At 46.7% G+C, this 21789-nt stretch overlaps 7 protein-coding genes across 7 annotated transcripts; 3 read left to right on the forward strand and 4 right to left on the reverse strand.

The window, feature by feature from the left end:
- Positions 1 to 5622: 5622 nt before the first annotated feature.
- PADG_00111 (oxidative DNA demethylase) lies at positions 5623 to 7720 on the reverse strand (the record flags this gene model as incomplete). Its single annotated transcript, XM_010757903.1, has 2 exons — positions 5623 to 7471; positions 7554 to 7720. 2 exons carry the CDS (start codon positions 7718 to 7720, stop codon positions 5623 to 5625), a joined length of 2016 nt encoding a protein of 671 aa, XP_010756205.1.
- Positions 7721 to 10972: 3252 nt separating this feature from the next.
- PADG_00112 (uncharacterized protein) lies at positions 10973 to 11812 on the forward strand (the record flags this gene model as incomplete). Its single annotated transcript, XM_010757904.1, has 1 exon — positions 10973 to 11812. One exon carries the CDS (start codon positions 10973 to 10975, stop codon positions 11810 to 11812), a length of 840 nt encoding a protein of 279 aa, XP_010756206.1.
- A 274-nt stretch (positions 11813 to 12086) lies between these two features.
- Positions 12087 to 12786, reverse strand: PADG_11051 (uncharacterized protein; the record flags this gene model as incomplete). Its single annotated transcript, XM_010758353.1, has 2 exons — positions 12087 to 12344; positions 12754 to 12786. The coding sequence occupies 2 exons, from the start codon at positions 12784 to 12786 to the stop codon at positions 12087 to 12089; spliced, it is 291 nt and encodes a 96-aa protein (XP_010756655.1).
- Positions 12787 to 14206: 1420 nt separating this feature from the next.
- On the reverse strand, positions 14207 to 15853 carry PADG_00113 (uncharacterized protein; the record flags this gene model as incomplete). The annotated part of the gene is made up of 1 exon (XM_010757905.1): positions 14207 to 15853. The coding sequence occupies one exon, from the start codon at positions 15851 to 15853 to the stop codon at positions 14207 to 14209; it is 1647 nt and encodes a 548-aa protein (XP_010756207.1).
- Positions 15854 to 16482: 629 nt separating this feature from the next.
- PADG_00114 (uncharacterized protein) lies at positions 16483 to 17210 on the forward strand (the record flags this gene model as incomplete). Its single annotated transcript, XM_010757906.1, has 2 exons — positions 16483 to 16903; positions 16987 to 17210. The coding sequence occupies 2 exons, from the start codon at positions 16483 to 16485 to the stop codon at positions 17208 to 17210; spliced, it is 645 nt and encodes a 214-aa protein (XP_010756208.1).
- A 985-nt stretch (positions 17211 to 18195) lies between these two features.
- On the forward strand, positions 18196 to 19868 carry PADG_00115 (uncharacterized protein; the record flags this gene model as incomplete). The annotated part of the gene is made up of 2 exons (XM_010757907.1): positions 18196 to 19587; positions 19647 to 19868. 2 exons carry the CDS (start codon positions 18196 to 18198, stop codon positions 19866 to 19868), a joined length of 1614 nt encoding a protein of 537 aa, XP_010756209.1.
- A 644-nt stretch (positions 19869 to 20512) lies between these two features.
- Positions 20513 to 20907, reverse strand: PADG_00116 (NADH-ubiquinone oxidoreductase 12 kDa subunit, mitochondrial; the record flags this gene model as incomplete). The annotated part of the gene is made up of 2 exons (XM_010757396.1): positions 20513 to 20607; positions 20682 to 20907. The coding sequence occupies 2 exons, from the start codon at positions 20905 to 20907 to the stop codon at positions 20513 to 20515; spliced, it is 321 nt and encodes a 106-aa protein (XP_010755698.1).
- Between the last annotated feature and the right edge of the window lie 882 nt (positions 20908 to 21789).

Consider the following 21789-nt stretch of genomic DNA (forward strand, 5'->3'; position numbering starts at 1 on the left):
GGGTGGAGTTGGGCAGAGGCAGGCAGAGACCAGAGGCAGAGAGGGCAGAGGGCAGGAAGGAGCGAAAAGAAGGACAGGTCCTTGGAGGAAGGAAGGGCAGCATGCAAAGTGGGAGCTGGCACGTGGCAGGAGAACGGGCTAAATCTGCTAGTAAAATGTATAGGGCAACTCTCCCTCCTATCAGGGACTTCTCACAATTATGGACATTGGGATCATTGGGTTTTTGGGTTATTGGGTTATTGGGTTATTGGTTATAGGGTTATTGGGCTAATTGGGTTATTGGGTTAATTGGGTTATTGGGTTATTGGGCTCCTACTAACTGTCTAGCTGTTAAGCTCAGCCTTGACAACACCACAACTTTGGCAGATACAAGAAAAAGAGAAGAGATAGATACATTCAGATGAACAGACAAACTCTGTGGGCTCCCTTTATACAGAGTGCCAGAGAAAGTGCTTCTGTTGTGGATTGTTATTTTATTGATTTTGCCTCAATGATTTATTGCTCTTTATTTGATGCAAGGGCTCAGAGCAAGCAGGTGTAGTCAAGATGTCTTGCTCGACAGGTGCTTTTTTTGGACGTGCAGAATGCGCAGACAGATTAACATCATACTTAATGTTTTGGTCACCATCCATGGGGGTAGGGAGGTATGTTTGTTTATCATGGGTCCATGGTAGAGCTGCAAATCCTAAATAGTTGCTGTACCGATTGTAGTGTATATAGTTTACCCAACACCCCTCCACAACCCTCAACAGATGGATATACGGACACAGACATCCCTAGTTTGTCCATCCACGGGTGGCTGGTTGGTAGACAACTTACCCATCCACGACTCTACCAAGGTAGGGAGAACATGACTCCGGACCCCAGAGGAGATAATTTCATGTTCATTCCAATTCTTCACGTTTTCACACCTCCATGAAGCAGTTGTAGTTGGGCCAATGTGCCAGTGGGGCCAGTGGGTAGATTCTCAACTCTCCCGCTCTTCCAAACATCACTTTTCCTTGGCATGCCTATCCTTCCGCCTTGGCTCTAGACTTCATTATTCCTCCATTTCGATCGTTCGAATGATTCGATCCACTTTGCCACGCGGCCGGCCGGGGAGGAAAAAACGACGAGGGGGGTGGGGGGATAAAAAAGAAAGGAAAAGAAAAGAAAAAAGAAAGAAAAAAAAAAAAAAAAAAAAAAAAAAGGCTTGTGGTCCGTAGTCGATTTCCTCCACACGACTGACTACATACACACTTACCAATACGAAGAAGAAGCAAACAAAATTACAGGCCGTTCTTCAATAATGTGGCTTGCAACAATGGTCAACGCAGAGTCGACGTATCAGAGGGCCTCTCTGGAACAATAAAATTTTTCCCTGACGGCGATCTGATCTCAATTGATCTGACGGATCCGATCCGGCGCCGATAAATTCTCCAGGTGTTGGACAAAACTATAAGAGAACGATTGCGTGGAACTGCCTAGATAGGTAAAACAGAGAGACGCAACCTACCACCAAAACACAACACCCACACACCCAAAAAAGAAAAAAAAAAAAAAAAAAAAAAAAAAAAAAAAAAAAAAGAGGAGAAAGGATTTTAAAGCGCTATTGAACCTGGGAACCATTTCTTCATCCTTGTTTTAGTTTTTATCTTTCTATTTTTCCCTTTTTCCCTCTGCGGTTTGTTCCTTATTGTTAATTCCTTTAATCCTTTTCCCCTCCCCCCCGGCGCTCCTCCGTTATTTCTTTTCCTTTTCCCCTCTTCCATAGTCCTCTTCTCATCTTCTCTTCTCTCGTAGCTAACGGCTTATGACCGACAGCTATCAAAAGCCGTGCTCAGGGGGTTGACAATAAGCGCCAGCCTTGTTCTTAAAGATTATTGATTTCCATAGTCTCTCCAGTTTGACATCTAATTTATTAGGCGTTTCTCCTCCGTCGATTGGCTCGACTCCAAGATATGACTGAGAGAAAGGCAATATCGCCGCTGTGTACCACAAGATGGCTTCAACTACTCTAGCTTGTTTGTCATCCATACGTAGTCCCTCCTGGATGGTAATTGTGTATATTCATCACTTTCTTCTTCTCGGACTCCCCGTATCATGAGTGCCCATCTTCAGCAGCAGAGATGTGGTAACTGTGTCAATACACTTAGTGGCTAGCTGCCAGGGGTATACGTGGAGGAGTCCATACTTATTCTTATCTTGTTATCCAGTTATCTAGGTAACTAAACTATTATCTAGTTGATTGGATTACTAACAAGTAGTTATCCTTTCTATCCCGCCCCTCTCACATTCCCATCAATCCAAATCTCGCTGATCGTTTGCTCTTTATGGATCTGTTCTCCGCTCCGTACCATGCTCTGGCTTAGGCGCTTTGGCCAAACCCAAGGACGGGTGGGGGTGAGCTGCGATTATTTACTCATCTCCCGCAATCCAGTGTGATTGACTGGTGACCACGATATCCCTAGCTTTAGCAAATGACTGATCAAGCTGTTTCAACTTAACAAACTCCTCATACCAACCAAAGGTTTCTTCGCAGATGACATGTGGAGATTACTCAAAAAGTCAATTTTTCCTTTTCACCATACTTTAGCTAACCTTTTTGTACATGCCAATAATGTACCTGGGAGCCGCGACTCCGTACCTGCGCGCTGTATTCATCCTACGCAGGGTTTGCAGGACGCGTCACACTTGGATCAGGTAAATTTAGGTAACAGAAAACTTTTCTTTACGAAGGTTGTGATTATTCCCTGTCCTCCGGTTCATTGTTCTCCTCATGACTCGCGGGCGGATTCACTGTCCCCGTGCGCAACAGCGTGTACGAAAGAACAGCGAATGCGGGGGTACCTACCGCTGTGTCCGCTTTGTACTCGCCAGGCCCCCGGGGAGGGGGAACCCACCGAGTAGTTTACATGCACACTGTGCTGAGCGCTAGCTGCTCCCAGGCGTGCGCACAAGTAGTTTAACGGATCCATATTTTTTTTTTTTTTTACACACCCTTGTTCCGACACGGCCCGGCATGATTATTGCATAAAGCCTGCACAGGGCCTGTATCTTCCATGCAAGATTGGACGATGCAGTGCGTGCTGGTGACTCGAGTCCAGCAGAGCGTCAAAAGTGGTAGGTTGCAAATGAGGTGAGTAGCATGGGTGAGTAACTTCTCCTCTCTCATGGTCACATATTATGTTGCCCTCCCATGGCATTCCCCTCCACAATGCAGATGGTTCCAGAAAGTAGAGACCCAAGTTATATCCCTATCTTCTCTCGCACTCTTTTCCTTCGGATCACAGGAAGTTGATATCCTTGTAAATGAGAAATTGTTAACATGCCGCCACCGAGGCCATTTGCGAGCTGACAACTTGCCTGCAGCAGTGCAACTCTGCAGAGATGATATTCCGCACCATCTCAGGGTCGTGGTTGCAGCCCTCCAGGTAATTTGGAAGTAGGATAGCAAACTCGTCCTTGCCTTCCTGACCACCAATGTCCCCCCCGCCCGCCTCTCCCCCGCGAATCATGCCAAAGGACCAAGCTGCACGTTGATGATCAATCAGTCAATGGCGGCGTTGTAACTTGTTAAAAGACCAGCTGACTTAGATTTGCAGCAGCATGCTTCTCGCAGTCAAGCACTTATACGTACTTTTGCCCGGTAACAGTCTATCTGTACATAATTTCAAGTCACCCTGCCCCGGGTTTATTCGTCACACTCTTCCAACTCTCCCGCCCTTTCAACCCCTGCCCATCGCACAAGCCAAAAGGAGATGCTCTTGAGAAACCTGATTTCACTCGCATTGGCTATCTCGCCAGCGAGCCCATGTGGCCGAATACGAGCTACTCCCGCTATCAAGGGTTTAAAAAACAACCATGTGTTGATGTATGGGTGGTGGATAGAGTGGGCAGGTGGTCGTTGGATGGCGTCATGGGTGGGTGGAGAAAATTGCCGAGCCCCAAAGATCCCCATCCCATCCCGATAGAATGAAGTAAATATTCTTATGCGTTTTTACCTGTTTCTCTTGTGTTGCAGCTGCATTTCTCCTCCCCAGTTTTTGAGGACATATGGAGGGTGTATATTTTGTTTCTCGCCTTAGGCTTCTATTTGCAAGGTTGATTTGACATATCGACATATCGATACACCTATAACTAGAGCATATTCGAGAGCATCAACTAAGAACACCCACGCTCAACCAGCGGAAGCAGGGTATCCCATCTAGATATAGCTTCCTTGTCCTCAGATGTTGCTCGCACCATGGGAGTTTGCTGTCTCGTTCGCAAATCTCACCTCCTGTCCTTATCAGTCCTAGCATTGCATGGGACCCAAGAGATGGGGATAGGAGGCAGTATATTATGCATGCTAGGCATTATATGAAGATGGATGGAGTTTTAGTGATAGAGCAGAGAAATACCAACCGGCATGCGGACATCATTTGAGACAGCCTGATATGTATACATATATGGGGATGATATAGCGGAAACGTTGAATGGCATCATCGTATGTATGTACGGAGAAAAGGAGACGCAGCTATTACAATGCACAGCGTACGTACTGTGCATGTAACTGCACTTCGATAATGGCATTAATATAGTTTTTGCTCAAGCAAGCCTCACTTCTCTTTCTTCTTTAATTATCATCAGAATTGTTGTACCTGGATTGGACGAATAAGTGTGTCGGACACTTCCATCACGTGACCAGTTCTCCACCATAGTCCGTTCTCGGAGCGAGCAAAACTCTGCAATCAAACTAAGCTTCCCATTCTGTCATGATGTCCCGACAATAGAAGTACTTGATATTACCGTCTGAAAACCTTCATAAGAGAGAGGTTGCACAATAGAGATCTTTCATATAGATGTAAAAACCTAAAGAACATGCGACAATTAAGGTTACAACCACTGAGGGTATACGGCATGAAATTGGCTATATAGATATGAACATCTCAACACCAATGTAAAAGTCATACATACATTTCATCCTGTGTACAGAGTGAAACAAAGCAAACAGGAAATATACATATATTAAACAGTGAAATATACAAACAGTGGATTCTGTCGTTCTGCTGGCAACCTTTCCAGTAACTCCGAAATAAGCTTAAATATAGTTTGTTTGGTCCTAGGGTTGGGAACGGAGCATGGCGCAAACTTACTTTCCAAACTAATGGTGGTTGAAAGCTCCGTAATCGCCGAAGGCACGCATTTTATATAATAATAGTCCCGAGTAAGGGGTTTGTTTGTAAGTGGTTTGTAAGTGGGTTGAATTTTACAGCCTTGCTCATCCGGGAGCACGCTTGGGGCAAAAACTTTGATACTAGTTGCGGAGTGAGGGTTGAGAAACCCTTTTAAGGTTCGCTTCCGCCAGGAGATTAATCATCGGAACCAGAAAAGGTCAGTCAACAAGGGAAAAATAAAAATAATAAATAATAAATAAAAATAAATAAAAAAAGGTAAGAAAACGAGAAGAAAAAAAAAAAAAAAAAAAAAGGAGGGATTCATTTCGTTATACGCATGTCAATCTTTTCTTCAGATCCAGATCTAGTCACTTACCGTCATTACCTATTCTACGGGATATCTTTTCCCTCTTCTGGGGGTGAGCCTCACGCGAAACGCAAATACAAATAGATCATATCCTCTATTCCTCTCCACCTCACTCACCTAAGCGATATCCATCTCATCAAATATCAGCTCAATCTCCCCCGTAATGTCCCACCGATCACCCGGTGCTGAGCGGCTAACATACTTCACAAACTTCAACGTCCCCACATCCCGCAGTACAATGCTCATACGATTCCAGCCCGCCGCCATGTTGAAGAGGATACCATCGTCACCGTCTATGCTCGGGGCAGACTTATAGATTGCCGGGTCTGATTTTTTGGATTTCTTCACCCTTTTGCCGTCTTTATCGTCGGCGTTCTCTCCCTTCTCTTCATCTTCTTCATCATTGACGGCGCCATCATCGTCATCATCGACGGCCACGTAGATCTCATAACCGCCAAAAGAATGCTGGTCAGCCTCTGTAGCATCCCCTTCTTGGAACCCTTCTTCCTCCTTCCCGCTCATGCTTGAGCTGTCTTCATCCATATCCCCTTCCAAATCCTCTACCATATCCTCCATATCCTCTTCCCCACACTCTTCCATAACCTCATACTCATCCTCATACTCATCCTCGTCATCGCATGCCTCCTTCTCCCACCCAGTCGTGGGGGTCAGGCCAATTGTAAACTCCAGTCGTGGCGTCCTGCCTTTATACCCACTAGCTAGCGTGTAATCTTCACCGCGACGGAAACGTCGCGCGATAACATTGTAATCGGTCAGCTCGCTATATCCAGTCGCAATAGAGATCCACTTCTGAAATGCATGAGACGGCACTAAATCTTCTAACAATTCCTGAATTGGTGTTTTGGTCTCGTTACCATCTGTTCGTGGCTGCTGGTACAGATATCGATGTTTATGAGGCGGTCGACTGACTTTCCAAGACGTCTTCTGCTCGATCTCCGCCCACGAAGTGGGGAGGGCGTTGGATTCCTTTTCCTGCTCTTCAATGTATTCTCTGACGCGTTTGGCAAATTTGTCGTTAAAGAGCCGCTCTAGAATTATGAAACAGTCTGCACCGAAAGCATCAGACAGGTCCTCCGTGATATCCGGTGTGAGATAGGAGGGTGAGATATATTGAAGCAAAAAGTCCAGGTCGGCCTCTGTAAACTCATCGCTTTCCTTAACACCCGCCGGCGCACCTTCGTACGGCGTCAACTGGGCCTGTGGTCTGTCGAACACATCCCCGGAACTTTGCAGCTGCTGCAGACTGCTCCGTTCCGCCAGCTTCTCTTCCAGCCCTTCCTCATACCCATCCTCCCCCTCCTGAGGAATATGATACCAGCCACTAATAGCCATGCGCACCCTTTCTTTCCCTCCCTTATCCCCATTGGGGTCCGCATAATACACCTCCTCCACATCGTGGAAACTCTCACCAGGCTGCACCGTGAAAAAACTCAATTGATTAAAAGCCGGAGGTATTGATAGGCTGAAATCAGGGCTGGGAACTTTAATCTCCTTCCCAGACTCGTCCCTCTCAACAGTGGTCGGATATAATCGCAGCGCTCCACCCCAGCTCGGCTGCCACGCCACATCTGGATCCGTCAGGTAGAGAATATAGCTAATCCGCCGGCTCCCAATCACATCATCGTGGCACAGCAAATGACATCCACCCGTGTAGACATTGATAGCCATATCAGTCTTGATGCCGCTCAACTTTCCTGCCCCTGTTACCTCTGATAGATAGTTGCGGAATGGGGCAGAGTAAAGAGCGTCGCGCAGGTCGAGGAGCGAGGGCAGTTTGGACAGCGAGTCATCGTCTAGCCCGTCGAGGTTAGCGAGGTCGCCCGACTGGAAGATTTTGTAGATGTCTGTTACTTTTTCGGTGAAGGAGAGGTGGTCCTTGATTTCTGTGCGGACGGAGCGGAGGAGAGATGGATTTATTAGCTGAGAGATGACTCCATGTTTGTACCTATGTCAGGTTAGAATAGGATATTTTATTGGACTGTTGGAGACCAAAATCATTCGATCATCTAAAAATGAACTGTACGTACGGCGCGGAGTTTGCGTAGCTCTGCTTATACTGCTCGAGTGTAGCCTTGTCAAGCAGCCCGTCGCGGAATCGAGACTTGACAGTCTCAAAGTCCAGAACCCTCTTCTTGGAATCGGGTTGGTCATTGGCGTCCGAGCTGTTTCGTCCTAAGGTTGGTTTGCGCTTCATTGTCAACAACAATGATATTTACGGACGCAAGTAACAGGGAAGGACAACTTCAGTGGATACGAGTAGATATGGGAGTCTGGGCGATAAAAAAAATCTTTTGTGGGTGAGATCATTGAGCCTAAGGGCTGGAGGGGTAAGGCTAACTAACTAAAAACGGAAGAACAACAGCCAAATCAACCCAACCAGCTACAGTTACCCCGCAAACATGGACAGAGAACAAAAAGAATGGGGATGGAACTCAATGAATCGATTAGGTGCTGTTAATGAGCTGGCAAGTGAACATGGGCGGGATAAGCGCTAACCTCAATGGCTGCGAATACACGACAGTCGACGTTTCAGAGGCAGAAACATGCCGAAGAAGGCCGGAGAACGAGCTGTCATCATTGGCTTCATTGTGATAGCAAAACAACCTTGTATCTTATGGAGATGCTAGAGCACAACGAGGGACTTGCAAATGTGAAGAAAGTGATGTGTTTCATTCTTCAAGTGGATTTTTTGTATAGAAGCATTCATTCGGAAATGTGTTTCTGTGGATATATAAACCATAGCTCATGGATTTTCGGTTGTTTATCCTTCACACTTAGTTACATAGCTTGATCGATGGAACCGTATTTCTATTAACTACAGTATTTATATTTATGAGGTGATAACAAAAGTACGCAAACATCCATAAAATACCCCCCCCCCCCCCCCCCCGGATTTAAAAAGAGCGCGATAATTTTTGTAACGCGTTGCAATATGTATCAGTTCCATGTCGAGCTACAGTTGGATCATTCTACCGATGCCGGGAATCCTCAAGGAAGCAATCACGAATTTCCACATCTTGTAACTACCGTGTCTCAGAAGTGGTAACTGGGTTTGATCATTTCGCGAATATCAGGGATAGCACAGTGGTTGGTATCATACATCCGCTACAAGTTACTATCGGCAGCACAATCTGCGCACTTAATCAAAGAATCCTTCAAAATGCACTAAGAGAAACCATAGGGCGCTCAGGACGTGCGCCATGATGCCGAGCCAAGGAGGTATTAGAGGCGATGCAAATGGATACGGGGCATAGGGCAACTATTGCCTGTTCAAGAGAGCCCTTGGCCCAAAAAAACATAAATAAAAGATCCAACCGGACTGGACGTGTGCTCGAACTTCGCGAATAGAGAGGAACTGTCAGCGCAGGGCCCCCCGTTGACGCCAGAATCGGTTTCGATGAAAGGCGCCAAGGGAGGGGTTTTATCGACAAATACAAATTACGAAACCGCCTGATAAATCCATTTTTCTTTTTCTTTCCCTTTTCCCTTTTCTCTGCCCAGGAAAGCCGGCTGGCTTCGGGTTGCACCCACTCTGACAACACATGGTCTCCGCAGGCTCGGGGGGGAATTCTGGCACAGTGATTGGACGTATTCAGGCCGAAGACCATGGGAAGGGCCATGCTATGCTATTGAGTAATCAGGGCCAATTGTTGGCTCAGGGGGATAGGCCGCGGAAGCTGACGCGTTTTCTTGTATGCCATGCATGCGGGGCAGATCATATCACCAAAGATCCAATAGTAATAGTGGGTGAGTTTTCGCGCATTGTGTAACCCATCCTCCCTAGAGTCATGCGCATTGGATGGTTGGGCAGCGGCAGCCAATAAGGTGTGGCATGGTGTGCTGCAGCGTGTTGGTCCTGAGGAAGAAGAGTTTTTCGGGAGCTCTCGAGACATACATGAGGCTGACTTCTGCTCGGGGGTTGTCTGTAAAGTTTGTTCAGTGCCAACAGCCAATGTTAGAAAGGCAAACGAAATAGATCATCGAAACGAAAGCACGTCATAGTGCCAAAGCACTCTGGAGGCATCAATTTATTTGAAGTTTGTAATTTATGGCTGACGCTCTGGGAACTGTGTGAATTTTGCTTCAACTCTTGATGTCCAGCTTAATTTAACTCTTTGTTCCCATCCCGGCTGGATGCTGAAGGATGCTCGTGACTTATCGCGCATTGGCTGAAACAAGCCACTCGAATGGCCTTGTTTTTGTGAAGAGTGTGGTAAACTATAAAATTGTCTTCGCCGCCACTCTACCGCAGTGAGGATCCCAAAGAGAGATAGATCTTAAGGAACGGGAAGCTTCTCAACAGCAGCATGGGGTTACACTGTTGGGATGTCCACTTTGAGTAATTGGCAGACTTTTGAAAGCGTAGGACTGGGAAGTCAACTCTGAACCAAATGGGGGGGAGCAAGGCTGAAGAAAAGATAGTCTTGCTATGCACACAGTGAGTATGTGTGAACCAATGCACCCGAGCAGTGGAATGACCAGCGATCACTCACACAGCACTGGTGCTTCAGTGGAAGAAGTGCATGCAACCCAAGATTTGTCTAGCTACAAGATGAACAAAATAATAATAATAATAATAATAATAATAATAATAATAATAATAATAATAATAATAATAATAATAATAATAATAATAATAATAATAATAATAATAATAATAATAATAATAATAATAATAATAATAATAATAATAATAATAATAATAATAATAATAATAATAATAATAATAATCATCTCTAAATCACCCCCTTTTCCTGCACTTTGAACCCTGCTTAACATCTTAACATGTTGGTCCGTTTTGTCGGGCTTTCCTTGATAGCCACAGGCATAGAGCTGGAGCAGAGGATGTACCATACCAGAGCTTTTATCCTATACTAAATTTGCCGACTGGCTTCCACGAGATAATGTTGCTTCATCCTCAGAGTGCATAAACAGAGCAATCTCTCTTCCTTTACTCCAAACTGGATAAAAACGTGCAATTCAATGGAAATTGACATGTTATATTTTTCTATGCATGGTTCCCTCACCCAAGCAAAAGTCAGACTTTCTCAAGCAAATGCCTGATTAGGCATTGCAAACAAACACATTTTGTTAGTGGTGGATCAGAGTGGCTGAGAATTATCAGCGCGACAAGATGTTCCTCTGAACAACTTATTGTGAGGAGAGACTCTTCAGACTCATGACCTGTCTGATGTTAGAAGTCTGGACTTTGAAGAAAGCAGTTAACTGCAACGACTGGCAACTCAGATGCTTGCTGGGCCGTATGGACTAGATCGATTAGATTAGGGTTTCTGGATGATGACTAATTCCGGACTGTCTCTGCGAACTTAAACTAGTTAACAACTCAACTTTAACTGGTTAGTTGTTCAACTCAACTTCAGCGAATATATATGTCCATCATTGCTTGTTAGCAAGCATCACATTGACAGTAGTAACAGTGACGGTAATGGACTCGCCAAATAGCATTGCAGGGCCGGAGGAGCCTCCCCGCACCCCTCCACACCCCCCATATTCTCCAATTACCCCCGTCCTCTCCCACGCCTCCATGCCCACCCAACCTTCACCCTCACAGCAGATCATCCCGCCCCTTTCCAGCTCCTATCCTTTCTCCCTTTCTTCTACCCCCGGAAACACTCTTACGCCTATGTCCTCTAACGCGCCACCACTGCCTACGCGGACACCCATCTTTATGTCTGAACCATTACCAGTTCCCATATCAGAAAGCAGTAACCCTGACGTCATCGCCTTGCGCTCCGCCATCTCCATCCTCCAAATGCAGAAACAACAGGCACTACGCGATATAAAAACATTAGATAAACTAAAACGTGCCGCTATTGCACACCCGGAGGAGTTCGCGCGAGAGCTGGTCAATGGTAATCTTACCTCCAAGGCGGGTGACATATTCAATCCCAACGGTTTCGAAAACGAAGAAGCGGCTGCGGATGAAAACGCATTCAAAGAGCAGCGAACAACGGATCAAGAACAAACAGACCGGGGAGAATGGACTATGGACGTCGATAAACCACCGTCGTTTAGCAAAATCCCTAAACCTCAACAGGTCGTGCGCATGCCGCCTATCAACTGGGCTAAATATCATGTTGTCGGGGAATCTCTGGATAAGCTACATGAGGAACAGAGACAGCGTCCGACACCTGGTGAGCCGCAGAGAAATGTCTATGCCTCGCAAAGGGCCCCGGAGCATTTTATTGCTGCTCCATATCGCCCTTTTACTGACAGCTTGGACCCGCCTATGAAAACGCGGAGTACTAATAAGGGGAAGAAGTGATGGGATTAACTTGAGCATGAAGACTGGATATACTGACCATGCATTCATCGATAAGATCGTCGGAAGCTTGCTTGGTTTGCACTCCGTTAAACAAAAATGTGGCAGTGTGAATACACGGATACTTTTAAGATCCCTAGGCTCTGGTTTCCTCGCAATCTAGATGCATGAAAAAAATCAGGACCACTCAGCTAGGAATCATACAGCATGGCGACTACATACATCTACCTATATTCTCGTCTCGATGAAGTCGAAAACCAGCCCAAGCGCTTAGAAATTATTGGATTAGAGCGGCGTTTGCCCCGATGGATACCTGCAGCATTTCCTCCACTGGTTGGCCCTGCCTGGTAGCTTCAAGTTCAAATGAACTCTCAAATGTCACTGACCCAGACAGTCGAAATTCCTGCCTCAGAATATCTTTGGCATATATCGAATCCACTACCATTTGCACCTGATTCTCGACGCTATCGCATTCAGAGTAGTGGAGATCCATTTCTGCTGTGATCAGGTTAACTGTCTTGCGAATGTTGTCCAGCTGGTGAGAGGAAGGAAATTGTTTCCTACATAAATGATGTACTCTGGGGCAAATGAGCCCAAATTTTGGATTGCTCCTTCCATGAAGCTCTCCCATGGAATGATTTATGAAGAATAATAGCGTTGGCTTGGCTTTGCGGTCCCTTCTTGCGTTGTCGGTGTTGGGTCAGTGATAACATCGATAACCATTGACAGGGTGTGGCAGTTCAACAAAAATGTCAGAAAATTAGTCAGGTCTGTGAGGGCTCTGGCTTTCTGACGTTGTATTTGCTTTTCTTCGCGCAGTTGTTTTTCCTCCAACGCTTGAGCTTCTGCAATTTTTCGTCGATGTTGCACCGTGAGCCCACTAAGTATGGGAGATAAGAAGAGACAACGAATAAAGGATATGGAGGAGGGATACAACAACGTACCGATGTTGGCGTGTGATCATTTTTTGCCAACATCTTCAGCCTGACTGGGCATAACAGATGCTTCCTAGTCAAGGAAATGACAACTGTTTGCACAAAGAAATCGGAGTGTCAGTAATTGATCCCTCCTTTTTGACACTAAGAAAAGAGCTGCAGACGAAGATGGCTGCGGCTGAAGCATAACACACAGCTGTTAAGAAGAGAACAGAAGAAAAAGAGGAGGAGGTGGTGGTGGGTCTCTTCAACAGGGCCAATAGGGAGCGATTGCTTCTGCTCTATTTCTCCCCTATGGCTGACAAAATGGACAAAATGAGCGGAGAACTGACATGACCCCTTACCTTTTTAGCTGGGGGACAGCCTGGAAGCTCTAGATAGACATCTTCTTCTTGATGCAAAGCAGATCAAAGTTGGAGATGGATATCTTGTTGGTAGTATTAGCAAGATTCATTAAGGTTCGTTTGTTGTTGAATACCTTTGTGAGCCTTGGGTATAGGTTTCCTTGTGGATAATGGTGCTTGGTAGATGAAAACTAAAAACAGGAGGTGAATCAGGGACAGATAAGCTGAAGATAGCAGAAGAGCTGACTTGAATGAGGGAAATTGATGGATCAGAATAAGTGAGCAAGGAGGGTTAGTAGTGTTGATGAGATGGAAAAGGAAGAGAGAAAGCTCTTCTTTGTGAGAAAAGTCAGCCAGAAAGAAAGGCCTGGTATTCATCACAGATGTGAATGCTTGGGCAAAAATCCTGTTAACGCTTCACCCATTCTTGAGCTTTAAGTCAATAGTTAGCATCTAGACCCCTGAGGTGAACAAGGGGCAAACAGGCACCTTATTTCAGATGTCCATTCCTCGATATTCACTTCCACTGCCTTTCCCAAAAGTCTGCCCACAGATTCCTAATAAGAGGCATTCTGAGTTTCTCGGTCATCTCATGTAAACTGCAGGACAATAAATTCTTTAAATATCCCATCGATATAGCACGGAGTGCCAATGGGAGAGTACTTTCCAGCAGATTACAGAGGGGGTGAAAAGGGACCTTATACAGCGCATGTTTTTTGAATGAATGTGTGTAAAGAACAGCTATGTTACCTTAGAAAGCATAGATATTCGCAAAACAAATAACAGGAATAAGATGCTTAAATTGCAGTCAAAAACTGCCACATGCAAATCAAATTGCTCCCAAGAACCGTAGCTATGGGACTACGGAAAAGGGGTTAACAGTGAGACCCTGAACTCCCGTCTCCTTCCAAGCTTCCCTGCTAGCAAGATACATGACAAGGACTTAAATAGGAAAAGAATGAGAAATAGCACAGTAAAATCCATATAAACGTATCTCCCATAAGTCAAACTCCTATTAATTCCCCTTTTAAAAATTCCGATGGTGAAACAATTTGAAAGGAAAAAAAAAAAAAAAAATCGCGAACCGCTTAAATCGTAAACCCGTCGCTCCAGTACCCCTACCCATCGCGCCTTTCCCCAAGCGAAACTTTCTTCAGCTCCAACGCCTGCTGAAGACTCTGTACACGCTTGCCCAGCTTCGACTTCAGAATCGGATTCGCCATACTCTCCCACTTTAGCGTCTCAGTCTGTACCAGCAGCTCCAGTTCAGCAATCTCCTCCCGCTGCTGCTGTAGTTGCCGTTGCTGCTCCAACGCATCTTCATCGAGGTCTGCATCGTCCGCCTCGTCGCCCGACGATCCCTCTTCGCTTTCATCTTCATCGTCATCCCCGGACGTTTCACCCGCAGTTAGGGGTTTGATAATGGGTGTTCCCACCTCAAGCTCACCCTCTGCTTCTCCCTCAGCTTCCGTGGCAATGGGTGTGGCCGGAGATGTGTCGGACACATGAATTTCACCAGTAACAGCAGAAGCAGGGGCTGAGTCTCCATCCGCATGAGCGGCCAGCGCCGCCTCCATCTCAGCTGCAAGTTCATCTTCGAATTCATCAACACCTTCTTCCTGTGCAGAAGGTTGAGTGTAGCCATCCATGCCGTAGTCATCCACTTCCCCTTCAGCATCCTGCTCATCATCATATTCTTGTCCAGCCAGATTGTACCTTGCACCATCTTCACTCATAGCACTAGACTCCCGCATGTACTGCGCATAATCCAGGATCTCGAATTCCGGCGGACTTTCAGCCGCCATGTCTTTCCTTAGTAAACGTGCAACTTCCAACTCAACTGCCTCGATAGTGCGGTTGCTAATCCGCTTGCGGAACCGTCTCTTGCGCACCCATCGAAGTGGCGGGGTGAGTCCATGGGCATACTGATAGCTAGACTCGTCGATGTTTTTGGGTAGTGGGAAGGTATGTGCTTCTTCTTCCGAGTTGACACGGCCAAGCACAAGCAGCATCTGGCAGATATCTGCAGATTTATACCAGCCGCGTTTATCCCAGCTCTTCATGCCCTCGATAATGCATGGTAGATCAACGAGGGAAGCGGCGTATATGCGTCCACGAATGTTGATAACGGCGCGCCGTCCATCTTTAGTCAGTGATTTGAAGCTCACATCGGCGCCACCCTGACTGCGAGGCCCCCACCTCTTCTCCGTCACGGCCTGGCGGAGGTATTCACAGTCATCGCCCGGCTGCATACGGAGGATAAATTGTTCTTCCAGGGCCGGATCCTTTTCTGTGTCTGAAGCTTCAGAGTCATAGCCCACACCTTTCGGTCGAAAAGGAGGTTCTCCTTTGCTTCGTAGACGGATAGATGGCGGAGGTTTGGTGCTGAACTTGATGCGCTTTATCGCGGGGGTTTTTGCAGATGAGCTTCCCTTGTTTTTGGACGCTGGAGCTGGGGAACCGATGCCAGCATCGTTACCGGTTCTGTCTCTGGCTCGTTTCTTTGAAGAACTTGAGCGTGGGGTCTCTTGTGATGCCTTAGGTCGGGAAGCCTTAGGCTTTTTGGAGGATTTGGAGGATTTGGAGGATGAACCAGGCGGGGAGGATTGTTGTTCATCTGCGCTGGGCTTTGGGCCGATTTTGAATTTGAGCTTAGGAAGTGAGGAGCCCCCGGGGGTGGTAGGAGAAGGAGGAGAAACGGCCTTAGCAACTTGGTCAACCTTCGTTTTACTGAAGGTCAGCTTAAGCATCGGTCGAGAAGACATGGCGAGGGGCGTTAGGACGCTCGCCCTGCGCCCTTGCACGGAGGTGACGCTTTGTGCAGCAGCACTGTAGATAGATGACACGGTGATGTTCGCAAACAGAGTGAGAAAAGCCAGAGAGTATATATGAATTATTAGGAAGACGTATGTGAGTTGTCAATCAATAATGTATTTATTCAATAGATGTTGAGATGTTGATTTGGACAGCCCTAGGTTGATGACTAAGTCAGGAAATGAAAACGTGTGGCTCGGCACATTTGCGTTGTTGTCAAACACCTTCACTGGGCAAACCCACACATCAAACACTCAACTCCTCGATTCATTCATTCATTTGAATTGACCTGGATTGGAATGAAATTGAATGAAATAGAGAGAATCTCAATCTCTCAATCGGGGAGTGAGTCAGCCATATATAGTTGTTACTGCTGCTGGGAATAGTGATAAATAGCAGCGGAGTGTGAATGTGCGAATCTGCTTCCTCACAGACCTGCCTGCAAATGTCAGTCCCCCACTACTCTCGACCTTCTTAGATCCCCTCATTATCCCGTCCAATCCTCTCCAGCATACAGACACAGGTACAGACATAGACTCCATACGCATACACATCAGAATCCGTATCCTATGGGAGAAACATGTCGGCCCCTAACCTCTATCACACCCTGTTACGGCCCCCAGTTATTCAGATCCTCCGGGCTGCAGGCTTCCACTCAGCTAGCCCCGCCGTCATCGACACTCTCACGGATCTCGCCGCACGATATCTGATGCTCCTGGTCTCGTTCACCGCTGGTCACGCCAACAGCAGCCATGACAGAATCCCCATTCCAAACCTCCACGACGTCATCATGGCGCTGCAGGACGCTGGCGCCCTGAGACCCCAAATGAGTATCTCCGAAGAACTTCTCAGAGGGGAAGAAGATATGAGAGGCCTCGACTCGTTTATGGCTTGGTTTAGTGGTCCTGCCAACAAGGAAATTAGGCGGGTGGCTGGATTCGTGGCCAGCGAAGGAGATGTGGTTGACGAGGATTCTCTGGAGAAGGAGGATTACTTAACATGTATGTGTTTTTTTTATTTTTTAAGTTTCTCTGTCTGGATGCCTTCTGAGACCTTTTGCGGCTAATGTATTTGGGCATGACAGCGTTAAAGAAGAAGCACAGCAAAACGGGCGAGGAATCGCGGTACCAGGGCACCGTCCTGGGGAAAAGCAGAGAGATCCATCCGATCATCATTGAGGGTGGAGCTCAAAGCATAAAGGCGTGGGGTATGGAGATACGATTGAGAGAAGCGAGCGCCGAGTCTGTATCATCAATCATGAGCAGTGCCCCGAGCAGCCTGTCAGATGTGGTGGATATGGAGACATGAATAGCACGCATATTCAGGTTCATATACACATACTTAGTTGCGAGTCGATACCGATATCCGTGCATGTTTTGCCAACGCTTACGGGAACGGTCTACTCGTGTCCTTGCTTGTGAAGTTTGGCCCGGTCGGCAGGGTATTTCCAAAATTGGTCTTTGGATCGCAAACGCTATTACTTCAAAGCCATTTTATCTCCATAACGAGCATCAACAAAAATATCAAAGTGGCCTTTCCATCAATGTGGGGGAGATGAAGGTGTTTTACCAATTCTTCCGGAAAAATACTATGAAACTATGATCATCACCGATTCAAAGGCCGCAAACCAAACACCGGGGTGGAACGATGTCACGAAGTAAATGATAACAGAATTCATTCCACGACTCGAAAAGGTATCAGGTAACTGAACTCTAGTCGAAGATCCCACTTACTCTTCGCTCGTCCGCTCCCACCCCGAACATGATGGCATTCGATTGCCGCAGCCGGAAGCAAGTCGAGGAATAGTTTTAGAAGGGTTAATTTGGTGCATAAGTGCAAGAGGGAAATGGGATGTTCATTAAAGACGATAGCACTTTTTTTCCAACAATTTGGATCATGCAGACCTAGGTGAAGTCTGGTTGAGGGTGTCCAGGGTTGAGAGCTGTAATACTCTAAATTTTTACAGTATTTATAAAAACCAAGTAGTTACAAGCGCATAGTCGTACATCTACGATCAACCAATTCTTGAAAAAAAGAGAATATATTTTTGTGCCTAGCATTCTACATTGTTTCTGCGATTTATGAATTCCGGCTGAATTATTTTCATCGTTCCGTTGCGTTGATCAAAATATTTAGGCTCTCCTTGTTCCGCCTTCCCCGGAGAACGTTCAAGGGCGCGCCGCATCCCACGTCTATCTCAACATCCAAACAATTGTTTTTTCTATAAATCTCTTTGCTGCAAAGCTCACTTCTATTAAACAGGTACCATACCATCTTGCACCTTACTAAAGACATGGTCTACTCCTTTTCCCTCCCCACTACCTCCCACCTATCCTTCCAATCCTTTCTCTCCTCCCCAACCCACCCCTCCCTCCCCCAATCCGCCTCCACAGCCCGCCACGCTCTCCGCCTCACCTTAAAAAAACACAAATGTCTCTCTCCGTCCCAACGATCAGATCACCTACAAACCATTCTCTCTGCTCTAAATGAGTATATCCCCTTCCTTTTCGCCCTCTCGCGAGGTCTCAGCTCCGCCCCTCCTGCCAATGGAGCAGAGGACATCGATATCCATCTCCGCTCGGAAATCGAGGTCGAATGGCGCGCCACACTTTCTTCCAGCTCCTCTTTATTCCGTCTGCGACGCGGTGATGTAGGTGTAGGACGCCACTCGTCTCGCGTCCATGGACGTGGACTCGATTTCGAAATCGCCTTCATCCTCTCCACGCTGGGGTGTGTGCTATCAAACCTGGGCCGGAGCAGTTATCTGAAAACGCTGTATGCGAACAAGATGCCGTCGGCGGAGCAGAAGACCGCTGCTGTACAAGTAGCTACCAAGTACCTGCTCCATGCCAGCAGCGTGCATGCGTTTCTAGCTTCCTCGTCTTCATTCGCCGGGTTATGTGCGGCTCCAACCCCGCAAGCTGGGATGTTTGCCAAGTCCGCATTCACTTCTCCTTCTACTTCTACTTCTACATCACCAGCTGGGACTTCAAATCCACCAGTACCCATTCCGGACCTTGATCCGTCGACCCAATCCGCCCTGTCAACCCTCGCCCTCGCCGAAGCTACCCTCCTCGCCGTCGTCAAAGATGACGCCTACCTCTCTGCCTGCATCCAGGCACGCAACTCCCTAGACACAGACTGGATGGTCAAGGCGCCTGATATCCCCAAAGTGCGAACCTTGCTTTTTGCCCGTCTCTGTGTGCGCGCAGCAGAGTATGCTGAGCAGGCTGTTGCCAGCGCCGGCGCCGTGGGTGGTAACCGGAATGAGGCCAAGGTCGACGAAGGGTTGCTAAATTACATGCGCAGTCTGGCGAGGGTATGTCGTGCGAAGGCTTGTCGTTTTTTTGGCGTCGATGCGGAGATAAAGGGGAAGACTGGGGAGGGGATTGCCTGGTTAAGGGCTGGGAGGGGGATATTAGGGTTTAGGGGGGATTTGCAGGGGGAGGAAGATTCTGATGGCAAAGGGAAAGGAAAAGGGGGTTTTGGCGGGGGGTTCTTGAAGTTGAGAAGGGGGTGGGAGGAGAGGAAGGAGGAGAGGAGGATTGAGAAGGAAGCTGCATCGTCTCGTGGGGGCGAGATGGAGCGTGAAGCGGAGATGGATTGGGGTGATGATGCGGGGAGGGAAGAGGAGGGGAGGGTACTGGATATGTTGGAGGCGAAGTGGGTGAAGATGAATGATACTGTATGTTAATTTCTTTTTGAAAATATTTGCATTAGAATTGCTGCTGACTTTATATCTAGGTAAATACCCAGCTGATTCCCCCGTCATCGTCATATCTCGCAAGCCTCCCGTCGGGCAGGGATATTCACTCCAACCCTGCCGCCTACTCGCCTCCGCAGCTTGATACGGGACAGCTAGTGCGCATGCGAGTGCCTCCTGATACTCCCGATTCTCTGGATGATCTCGATAGCAGTGGTGAAGAAGCTGATAGGGCAGAACCTGTGCGTGCGGGATATTTCTAGGGTGAGGTGTATAAGAGTTAACCTGAGCAATAGGCATAGCATGCTGGAGAGGTGTGAAGTCATTTGAGTAGTTCAGATATTTAGTTACGTTGAAATTAAATTATACCCTCAACGTTTTATCACAATTGCCAGCAATGGAAAGCGATAATGTCTTTTAAGCTTTTTGAATTTTTTTATTTTTCATATATACAGTACAGATATTTTTATGGCAGCAATGCATGTTCGCTTGGTCTAGCTGACATTAATATTCATTTCAACCAGGTCTAGAAAGCAAAACCACCACCAAACTAACCAACCAGGGGGTAATGCAGTTGTATGTGACCAGCAAACACGCGAGGGAAACACGATCCTAACACATTTAGCCTTGACAAGACAGACGGAGAAGAGTGCGATGGTTCCTGCAAGCAGAGAGCACAAAAACAGTCCCCGCTCATAGAGAGCCACATCATATAACCAAATCCCGCCACTACTCTCTCCGTGTATCCTAGCCATCATCCAGTCTAGAAATGAGCACTTCCCTCCATCTCTGGTTCTCGTCTCCAGGCACAAGTTGACATTCTCTAGCGCAACCAGCATCTCAACAGTGGCCATGTGGTCGTTCGTCTAAACAGCTCCCCTTTAGCCCCCTACTCTCCACTACCACCTCACGAAGTTGACGACGCATTCTTCGACACGTAATTCTTCTCTTGGAACAAATAGCCCTTAATCTTCGCTTCCTTGAGTAGCTCGAAGTATCGATCTGTAAAAATTATCGCGACCAACAACACATTAGTTTCCATCCATTATAAAAATGAAAGAGAAAAAAACACCCACCCCTCAGGGCCCCACACTTCTCCAAATGATTCACCCCTTCACGCCGATAACACTTCCCCAATTCCTCCCCGACAAGCCGCGCCATCATGCTGCGCACCCACTGCTCGCGAATAATTGCATCGCGCACGTTATGTAAGGCGACAGTATCCTCAAAGTCGACACCGTCGTAACTTGGGGGCACTGTGGGCTTTTTGGCGAGGAAGGCGGCGGATTCCGGGGTCGGCATTACTGCTTGCTGTTGCTCTCTGTTATGTCGCGCTCTTTTAGTGGTTTGCAGTTTGCAGGTGTCAAATTTGGTGGTGTGTATTAGGAGAGAGCTTGTGGATAAATAATTAACAAAATATTTTTATCTTGTTATATCTTTATGTCTGGATTATTGGCTAGGGGAGCAATTGGCGCTGGTATATTTAGCCTGCTGATTGATTGAATGGACTCCTAAAAGTTAGAGATGAAGTTGCATGTTTGATTTGATCTGGATGACCGGTAGGGTTAGGGTTAGCCGCTGTGATTTGGCGGAGAAATGAAATTGCATATCTCATCACGTGATAATTAAATACTGCCGGGGTAGAAAATGATGGAGAACCACTAAATACAGACTTATTATATGCTGGTTCTCTTTAGCTGAGAACTGCAGACACGCAAAATTACTTGGATGGCTATGCACTATACGTATAAATTCCGTAAAAGGTATCTAGGTATGAAGTCACTACCAGGAGACAAATGCCCGGTCAGCTCCCGCAGGCATCTAACCAGCTGCTAATTCGTCGAAGGCTCAACCGGGTGAGAAAAATCTGCTAGGGATGTATGCTGGGATGAGATATAAAGAAAGAAACTGAACCCAAAACAGTGTCATCGGATGGTAATAAAAGAATAAATCCGTCACTAAAAAGAGATGAATTGACATGAAAAAACAACCGGAGAAGAAAAGGTAAAGAACTCAACAAGAAGTCTGATAATACAGTAGTATATAATGGAAAACAAAGCTCCTTGATGCATGAACATGAAAAGGGAAAAGATGTGACCCTGGCGCAAGGCTCAAGATCAAGTCAAGCCAAAAATATATAACAAGCAAGAAAGCCAGGCAGAGAGGAATAGAGCAACAAGAAGT

The sequence above is a fragment of the Paracoccidioides brasiliensis genome (assembly GCF_000150735.1).
Source record: "Paracoccidioides brasiliensis Pb18 unplaced genomic scaffold supercont2.1, whole genome shotgun sequence".
Classification (NCBI taxonomy): domain Eukaryota; kingdom Fungi; phylum Ascomycota; class Eurotiomycetes; order Onygenales; family Ajellomycetaceae; genus Paracoccidioides; species Paracoccidioides brasiliensis.